Source organism: Benincasa hispida, chromosome 8 (assembly GCF_027475165.1).
Source record: "Benincasa hispida cultivar pf3 chromosome 8, pf3_genome.v1.1, whole genome shotgun sequence".
NCBI lineage: Eukaryota > Viridiplantae > Streptophyta > Magnoliopsida > Cucurbitales > Cucurbitaceae > Benincasa > Benincasa hispida.
This window is the reverse complement of record NC_143485.1, coordinates 44,451,381-44,461,336: the sequence shown is the minus strand read 5'-3', so window position 1 is coordinate 44,461,336 and position 9,956 is coordinate 44,451,381. Positions and strand designations below refer to the sequence as shown.

The 9,956-nt window shown below is 33.5% G+C and overlaps 1 protein-coding gene across 4 annotated transcripts; it reads right to left on the bottom strand.

Moving 5' to 3' along the window:
- Positions 1 to 2,241: 2,241 nt before the first annotated feature.
- LOC120082546 (SUMO-activating enzyme subunit 1B-1-like) lies at positions 2,242 to 5,839 on the bottom strand. 4 transcript variants are annotated; one of them, XM_039037763.2, is made up of 11 exons: positions 5,597 to 5,839; positions 5,378 to 5,473; positions 5,205 to 5,256; positions 4,884 to 5,079; positions 4,580 to 4,659; positions 4,366 to 4,482; positions 4,032 to 4,082; positions 3,292 to 3,358; positions 2,893 to 2,996; positions 2,700 to 2,804; positions 2,242 to 2,619 (listed from the first exon to the last, which is right to left on the bottom strand). In XM_039037763.2, exons 2-11 carry the CDS (start codon positions 5,458 to 5,460, stop codon positions 2,512 to 2,514), a joined length of 963 nt encoding a protein of 320 aa, XP_038893691.1. In that variant the 5' UTR covers positions 5,461 to 5,473; positions 5,597 to 5,839; the 3' UTR covers positions 2,242 to 2,511. The 4 variants fall into 4 exon arrangements, with proteins under 4 accessions (XP_038893691.1, XP_038893688.1, XP_090172126.1 ...); XM_039037760.2 differs by having other exon boundaries at positions 2,893 to 3,122; positions 5,597 to 5,836; XM_090316000.1 differs by having other exon boundaries at positions 2,893 to 3,122; positions 5,205 to 5,281; positions 5,597 to 5,768.
- Positions 5,840 to 9,956: the final 4,117 nt, after the last annotated feature.

The following is a 9,956-nucleotide window of genomic DNA, read 5'->3' as shown; positions in this document are numbered from 1 at the left end:
ATGTATGACAGATACATGACCAATGTCCAGTCCTTCCACATCGAAAGCATTTATTTTTAACACTTTCTGAACTCTTATCTTGTAGAGCTTTTCCTTTGTGATTATCATTTGTGTGTGGTTCTTTTGAAATTTGAATGATTAGAATGACCACCAAGAAAATAATTATTATTTTTTCCTCTACCACGGTTATGACCTCAACCACGATTATTATTAAAAATTCACAACATTTACTTCAGGGAATGATGTTGTCTCGGTTGATCAAGATTCATGATTATTCATTAATAACTCGTTATTTTGTTCATCCACGAGAAGACATGAAATTAGTTCAGAATATTGTTGAAAACCTTTCTTTCGATATTGTTGCTGCATAAACATATTCAAAACATGAAATGCAGAAAATGTTTTCTCTAACATATTAACATTAGTAATTTTCTCTCCACATAACAATAGTTTCAAACTGATTTTAAATAAAGCGAAGTTGTAACCACTTACTGATTTGAAATCTTGTAACCTTAAGTGCATCTACTCATAATTAGCTTTAGGAAGAATAACTGTTTTTTTATGATCATACATCTCTTTCAAAATATTCCACAAGATACGGGAATCATTTATTGTAAAATACTCCATTTTCAATCCCTCGTGGAGATGATGACAAAGGAAAAACATAGCTTTTCCTTTGTCCTGATTGGATGTCGTATTTCCTTCTTTAATAGTCTCTCCAACATTCATAGATCTGGGTGGATTTCGGCATCAAGTACCCATGAAAAAATAATTACTGTCGTTAATAACAAGGGTGAAAAATTCTAATTTGTGAGATTTGTCATGACAACCCTATCATAAAATATTGTATTTATATTATAAATTTAATAGATATTAAATATGCAATATAACGTAAATTTATTAATTATAATGAAGAGGAAAAAACTGACATACCCTTAGAACCTACCTTTAGTGAGGAAAATGATAGGAGCTTGTATTGATAACATGTTATGAATTTGAGGAGCACAATGACGCATAATGAGAACACAGATATGGGTAAAATATAATATAATAAAATAAATATAATATAATATATAAATATATAAAATAAATAAATAACAAAAAGTAAATAAAATAACAAAGAATGGATTTCACCATTTTCTCCCATCTTTTGGATTAATCACCAATATGTGTCTCTTAAAATCCATCAAATACCACTATTTATAAGCAATTTGACAAGTAGGAGATGGACTACATGGACACTAACAGTGTGTAATCTTGAGACACATGGACAATACATGAGGTAATGGATAAGTAAAATATGGCCAATTTTTTTTTTTAATATCTAACCAACTAAATCAATATATATATATATATATAATCTTAAAGAGAGAACTATTAAATATAAACATTTCATTTAACACCATCTAAACAGAAACTCTAAATTCTTAATGTGGACCAAATTGAATATAGTTCAATTAGCATCCGAATATCTTAAAAATTACGAGGTCCATGGTTGGAATCCTTCTACCCCAATTGTTCTAAAAGAATTCTTAATATTGCATAACAAAGGATTGTAAAAAATAAAAATAAAAATAAAAATAAAATAACAATTACACTAACCACAGTAATCAAAGTGATAAACTACATAAGAATTGACATATCATTTTTCCAACTCAAAAAATGTAAATATATTTAATTAAGGACCCGTTATGCATACCATTTACATGCGTTACTAATCTATACATCCAAATGTGAGCTATTTCTTAGAGTTGAGTATTATTATTTAAGCAATTTTCATTAAAAAAAATACCTTGATGGACAAAATTTAAAATTTATTAAAAGGGCAGAGAATAATTTTAACATCGATATGTAGAAAACATCAAATAAGTAGTGACAAATATAATAATCAAACATAAAGTATTAACGAATATAGCACTATACAAATTGCAAATATAACAAAATTTAGATTCAACTCTCATATTCTATCAGTGATTAACATAGAGAATCACTAATAGAAGTTTATCAACAATATAATCTATCACGGATAGATTTTGTATTTAAATTTTTTAAAAAATATTATTATATACTTGATTATTAAAAAAAAAATTACCCAAAAATGGTGCGCGTGAAGTTGTCGTAGAAGTCCAAAACAGATAGGTTAAACACAAGCTACGCTGGGCTTCCATTTTGGGCCTGAGTATTTAAGTCCATTGCGAATAGAATTTCGTTTCAGAGATGCAAATTAACGAAGCACCATCATTATGAGCAAATCCCTTATAATTTATAGTATAATTCAAATAATCAGAGCAAGTAAAGGCTAATGCAACGCAGTCCTTAAATGCATAACTTCGATTTTACAAAAAGGCTGTTAAAGTTAAAAAGAAGTACAATAACTAAAAATCCACAAATATTACAATTCCATCCAATTCAAAATCTATAGAAGTTAGTTCGAAAGGTTAAAAATTTTCACCAACCGCGACCAGAATCTCCTATGAAGTGCTTTAAAACGAGATCGATAAGCATCCCTTGTTAGGGCTGGCTAGATATGTCCTCTATGATACCCTTTCCATCAACAGCGTCGAAGTAGAAGAAATTCTTAAGGGGATCCCCCTTCCCAGAAATAGCTTTAATTACTTCCTAAAGACGGAACAGCTGATATAAGTAACTAGTATGATTAAACGTTTAAAGTCATTTCAAACAGTTCCTTAGATACACACCTGCCCTAGAATTCCTCCAATAATAGCACAAACAGGAGGGAATTCCGTTGGATTAGTCACCAATCTCTCTAGGAGGACATTGGGAATGTGAGCTTCATTCAGCGACTGTAATGATTGTTACTGATAAAGTAAGAACGAATGCTACTTGAAATAACAAGACACAGAAAAAAAGCATATTCCTATTACTCACAACCTGTGACTCACAGAGATCCTTTTTCAACTTCAAGACCCCAGGAAGATCGGATATTGAAGTCTCTCCTGGATTTCTTCCCTCAGCCTCTTCAAACCGTTCTATCACTGCACCCATGAGAAAACCGCTGTTGCTATAGTCGGGGCATAATACATGAGGAAAAAACAGTTCGACAGGATAAAGATGATTGGAATTCAACGCCGGTATAGAGACGAAGATCACTGTCCTTGATTCTAAACCAGAATGACAAAGGATCTTAGCAGACTTGATAGAACATATGCAAGTTCTACATACTCTAAAGAACCATAACATTCTTTGAATTCCCAAGTCCATTCCCCGATCTAGGTCTATGAAAAAAAAAAAAATTAATTCACTGTCTATTTGTTCACAAAAGTATGGCACCTCTTAATGCATAAAATAGCTTTGAAACTTTTCTGGGATGTGCTTTCCAGCGTACTGAAATTGCTTCCTGCAATAAATAGATTACAAATGCATGTCATGAAGAAAATGAGTACAATGTATCTTTTATACACACAATAATAATAATTAAAAAAATAAACAGCTCATCAAGACAAACGAAAGAGTAATCAAACAATACCAAGAAGAAAAAGCCCACCACAAAAAGAACTTAAACAAAGAGTACAAATGAGTAACATGTATATGAACATCATCAGTCATTTAAATACCCCCTCTCCTCTCTTAAATAATATATATCGGAATGAGCTCCCTCCAACTTCATGTTTGCCTCCACCTCCACAAATCTTGACATTCAAAACACCAAATGATCAAATGAAGACTGCATTTCAGAAATGCCTAAAGAGATTTCTTGCCACAGACTGCAAGCGTGAGCACACAAATGGACTCAAGAACTCAAATGGAAGAGGCTAAGAATACTTGCATCAGTTTCTTCGTCCTTTTTGGCAGATGAATATGAAGGATAGCAAGTTAAAGGGTAGAAAACAATGAAAGAGTGAAAGAAAAAACCAATTCCACTTATGTAAGATTGCGTGTCAGTGCATCATAGGAAAATCAGGATTCAGAAGACTATATATTCTGAAGCTTTTTTTTCTATAAAAAAAAGGAAAAGGAAAAGGAAAAAAAAAACTCGGTGTTTAATATTTAACAAGAGAGAAAAATGATACCTCAAAGCTTGGATATGATAATTGGCATTCCACAGTGTCCTCGAGTTTTTTCTGTCAAGAAAATGTCAGAACAAAGTGATATGAGCATTATCCATGAATTTATGCCAGAAGGAAGAAATGTAAGCGCCAACTTCACAGAACAAGTGATCAAAAGGAAATACTGAGATGAACGAAGCCCAGGAAAAATTCAATACCCCATACCATAAACAAATGCCTCCGGCTGACAGTCTTAGGGACAACAAAATGCAGTACAATTATACAAGTATAGAAGAAATCAAACACATATAAGCAGATATCTAAATTAAAGATAGAATAGTATATTTTGACTGGTCACCTTTGCATATTTATAGTCTTGCAGATCAACAAATATTTCACCATAGGAATCTCTACAGTCAACGGTATAAAATGATATGCGCTTGGGTAACTTTCGGCATTTCTCATTGACTGATTTCTACAATAATTACAGAAATAAAAAGATGTCGAGAATTAAATCCCGGAGAGAATATATAAAAAAAAGGCAACAAAGAAGGTGAAGTCTTGGCTACTACTTTTTCAGCCAAGGAGCAACAGCTGACAACTATAACATCAAACGTCTTCAAAAATTCTTCATCAAAGCTCGATGGTTCACCTAGAAGAACATAAATTTTAGTTTCGTTTTATCAGGGGGTCACAACTTCAAATGATATAGAAGTTAATAAATTAAGGACTAGAGAACTTGAATTGAATTTGTTACAACCATCAATAACAAAAATACAGACAGAACGAGCTCAACAACATGTGACTTCTATAACTACGACAACATTGTTTAGGAGTACAAGAAAGAAGTTAATGAAAGAGGAAACGGAGCAATACCTTTTACGACTGAAACTCGTACCATCGGGTTGAAATCTTTCAAAGAATCACAGCAAAGCTCAGCCACAGTTTTCCCGCCAAAAACACTCTCATCAGGTGGGATTAGAAAATTGGCAGAAAGGGCTTCTTCCGTCACCAAACGGTTGTCCACCAATGTCAAACTACCGATCCCAGCAAGAACGACATTCTTGCAGAACTGACAACCCAGAGAAAGAGATAGAGGAACAAGCACCTCTCATCAAATGCAACAAATCCTAATTTGAATATAAACAAAATGGAAGGCCAAACCAAGACTCAGCTCAATTAACAACTAAAAATTACCTCAGCAACAGCCCCCTTCATTCCACATACTAGAACGTGAGCTTTGCTCAGCCTACGAGCGAAACCCCACAACGAAACTTCAACTCAGAACAAAAGCATTTCAAAGCTTGCAATTGAAAACCAATCACTTTGAAAATCAAGATAAGAGAAATCACAGAAGACTAAGAAAATACCTCCTCTGTGCATCCGCACCCCAAACCCTAATTTGGCGGTCATACAATTGAGTTTCCTGCTCCGTCAACTCCTCTCCATCCATTGTCGGCTTCAAACTGCAACGCACAAAAAATAGAGCTCTTTAATTTCCGTTAGGAGTGAGGAATTTGAGCGTGTCCATGAAGTTGTGCAGCGTGCCGGCGTTGATTTACTAAATGCAAAAGAAGGGGACGGAAAACCTTTGGAAAAAAGTGTGCTAGTCTGTAATAGCAAATAGTAACTTCGATTCTTAGCGAAATCCGAAGATATGCCGGTACATAGACGATGAGCTTCCTTACTCTTCTACTATGAAGATGACGATCAAGCCCGACGTCCGGAGGAGGCGACCGATTTCTTGGTTTTCATAATCCCGAATATGAAATTAGAAAGAAAAAGTATTTAATAGATTATGGCCATTTACCACCGATTAAAGTGTTGCTTTCAAATATAGAAAAATCAACTAACATATTTAAAAGATATGGTAAAATTTTAGAACTATCAATAATAGATATTGATAGACACTTCTATCAATATCATTGGTAAATACTTATAACCATTTTTCTATTTGAAATAATTTCTCTAAATTAAATATATATGTATGTATATATATATATATATATATATAACTAAATATATATACTTTTGAAAAAAAAATAGTCTTGCATTGGGTGACAATTTTATCGTTTACATGTATTCGACATGGTGAAAGTTGCATTTAACTTTTCATCTCCTTGATAATAGTAATTGGTAACATTTTTAAGAATAATAACCAAGTGTATAATCATTTTTAAAAAATTGCAAATATAGACAACTATCGTTGATAGATTTGACGATAGACTTTTATCATTGATGGACTCCTAAGTCTATCAACGATAGAACTATCGTGGATGGACTCCTACCAGTGATATGGTTTATCACTGATAGATTCTTACCAATAATATGGTCTATCGTTGATAGACTATTTAAATTTGACCATATTTGTAATTTCTTTTACATTATATTATATCTATTAATATTTTGACTCTAATGTCTATATTTGCAATTGTCTTTATTAAATATGAGGTCATAATTTCATAAGTTATATTATTTAATGTTGTATGTGTTGTGCACAGGAAAAAAAAAATTCGAATCTTCCACTTTGTTTGAATTATTGAATGTATTTTAATAGATTGAAATATGAAGAAGCAAATTTTATCATTTAATTATTGAATATCAAAAGTTGAAGAATTTTGAAAGCTTTCAAACATCTTCCTTTCCCATCATATCCAACAACTATAAAAAAGAAAATTGCATGCATTCTTCTCATTCTCAACAATCAATATGACTCTAAAGAATTATTTGGTCTGAGTTCGTATGTCTGAATTTGAGATGCAGAGTTAGTTCATATGTCTGGATATCTTATGTAGTTTTTTTGAACTCCAAATAATATGCTTTTGTGATTACTATTTTTGTTTTGAAACTTTTTCTATTCAGTAATTCACTACAAGAATTTTGACCTTTAATATTGGTTGAAAAAAGTGAAATCAGATTTATAATGTTGGTTTTGTTTTTTTTTTTTTTTTTTAAAAATGGATCTTTAATGTCGGTTTTAAACCGACATTAAAGACCCGCTTAATTTTTCCCTCTTCACTCTCCCCCTATTTTCTATTTTCTCCCCTTTTTTTCATTTTCCCCTCTTCACTCTCCCCCTATTTTCTTTTTCCTCCCATTCTCACACTTCCCTCTTTAGACCCTCTTCTTTCTCACTTCTCTCTTCCAAACCCTTGCCAATGGGTAGAGTAACCCGTGCCGCCGTGCAACTCATGCAGGTCTATCGTGGTGTAGATCTGGCTTCCATGCAGGTCTGTTTGTAATGCAACCCGCGCCGCCGCACCCAGTGGCCCGGATCTAAAGTTCGCCGTTCGTCGTTTGTCCAGATCAGTATACTCTTCTTCTCTTTCCTTTCTTAAACTCACAGCGATTTTTGTTCTTATGTTACGCCTCTCAATTGTTTGTATAAATGTCTCAATGTTACGCCTCTCAACGTTTTTCTCAGTGCTAGACGATCGTCGATCATGTAGGCGGGCGTTGGACGATCATCGTTCGTGTAGGCGGGCGCTAGATGATCGTATAGCAGATGCGCGGGCGCGAAGCGATAGACTACATAATGGCGCTAGTGATGGGCATGAGCACTAGACGATAGCCGTGCTGCGTTAGACGATGGGTAGACGTACTGATTTGTGTGCCGTCGTTCGTCGTTTGATCTGAAGTCTAAATCTGAATTGAAGTTCGTAGTTCGTCGTTCGTTCAGATCAGTATGCTCTTCTTCTCTTTCCTCTTTTAAACTCACAACAATTTTTGTTCTTATGTTACGCTTCTCAACTGTTTGTGTAAATGTCTCAATGAAAGCCAGCTACGGTTTCACTTCAATATGTCTCTCTGCTCCTAGATTTGGGCCTACTTTTTATGTGTCCATGGCCTTTGAAATTCGATTTGATTAATGGTTTTGTTGTATATGATACATTTGTTGAAGTATTGGCAATAGGCGTTGCCAAAAGTTGCTTCTGCATTGGGTATGCGTGAGCAAGAGTAGTGAAAGTGAAATGTTGAGCGCAAGGCGCTAGGTAGACGATCGTGTAGCAAATGGGTAGCGCTATACAATGAGGTAGGCGATCGTATAGGCGGACACTGGATGATTGTGTAGCAATGCAGGGAGCTAAACGATGAGGTAGACAATCGTATAGCAGATGCGCGAAGCTAAGCGATGCGCTAGACGATCGTGTAGATATGCACGGGCGCTGGACGATCATGTAGGCGGGCGTTGGACGATCGTATAGTAAATGCGTGAGCGCTAAGCGATAGACTACATGATGGTGCTACGCGATGGGCATGAGCGCTAGACGACGAGCAGACGCGCGACACAATAGGCGGAATGCTAAGCGATAGGTGATGACATTAAGCGATAGGTGAATGCATTAGACGATAAGGCGCCAGTGCTAAACAATAGAGGTAAACGATGAGCGCGATAGCTAAACGATAGCCTGTGGACGAGATCATTTACTAAACGATTGAGCTACACGATGGGCCGCTGGAGTTAAGCAATAGATGCAGAAACTAAACGATTGATTGGCTTGAGAACATGTGCATTATGCTAATTAAATACACTAAAAGAATGTTTGTCTCGCAGTTTTAATAAGTTTTAGTTAATTACTCACAGTTTTAAAAAGAAGATTATCTCATTTATTCAACTATTGAGTTTTCTTATTTTGCAGGTGCAACAAAGGAGTAAAGATTTGGTATCACAACCTATTTATGCTTTTTCTTGGGAAACTCTAGTAAAAAAATTTGCCTTGAATGTACCATTTATACACATTCCCAATAAACAAGTTAGTTGAATATGAATTCTGATCACATTTTCACTTTCAATCCTTTGTCTTAAACTTTTTTGTTTGTGATCCTTTGAATAACAATGGTCAGACAAAGATGCCTATAACAAGACACTGTTAAAGCTGGGGGGGTCTGTTTAAGAAGAATTATGAAGGGATCCATAATGTTTGTATTACTTGTAATTTGTGTTTTCAAGGACTGAATTATTATACGGCCTTTTAAATTATAATTTTATAGCAGAATTTGTGGATTAAATGTAATAGATTTGCAATCCATACATAAATAATATGTCATAGCCACACCGTTCGATGATGATGTGTCATGTTATACTTTTTGACTAAAAAAATGGATTTGGCAACATAATTTTAAAAAAAACGGACATATTCGGGCTTCAATGTCGGTTAAGAATTAAAAAAAAACAGGTTTTAATGTCGGTTGGAACCAACATTGAAGGCTGTGTTATTGAAGCTCTTTAATGTCGATTTAACAGACATTAAAGGCAACCGACATTAAAGAGCTTTAATAACACTATCTTTAATGTCGGTTTAAAACTAACATTAAAGTCCAAATTTCTTCTAATGATTCTATCCATCTTTGTTTGAATAAAATATGGATTACAATTTTTTTCTTTTAATTTTTAAAACTTTTCTTTTTTTTCTTTCTTTCTTTTTTGGATAAAGAACAATTATTAACCCGTTACATTTTTTTTTTTGTAGAAATAGTTAAATAAAATGAGAAACAAGAGAGAAATCAAAACTTTTTATTCCTAATTTTTCTCCATGAATTTCATTATGTCCTTTTCTTTTTTCCGTTGTAGCTCTATATTTTTATTATATAATGATTTTTTTAATTAAATCCCTCCCATCATTTTAGCCGCCAATGGAATGTCACCACATTTTTTCAACAATTTTATTTTCAATTTCTCTAATTTTGGAGGATCATCAAATAACAAATATCTATTTTTAACTAATTATTATTGGAAAATGCTCCAAGAAAAAATTTTCATTTTATGTTTTTTTTATATGTTGCATATTTTTCAACTGCATATATACTTTCGTCTAAATATTCTTAACACTCATTTGATATGTGAATTCGATAAAATAAAAATATATTTTTTACAAATTTTTACGTAAAAATATTTCACTTAATGTTGACAAAATAATGTTTTTTTTTTATATAATCAACAACCCTACA

Coding starts and splice junctions, on each gene's coding strand:
- LOC120082546 (XM_039037760.2), bottom strand. CDS start 5,460: ATGGATGGAGAGGAGTTGACGGAGCAGGAAACTCAATTGTATGACCGC. Junction 4,483..4,579: donor GTTGCTCCTTGGCTGAAAAA/GTAGTAGCCAAG, acceptor TAATTATTGTAG/AAATCAGTCAATGAGAAATG. Junction 4,083..4,365: donor AAGACTATAAATATGCAAAG/GTGACCAGTCAA, acceptor TTTTCTTGACAG/AAAAAACTCGAGGACACTGT.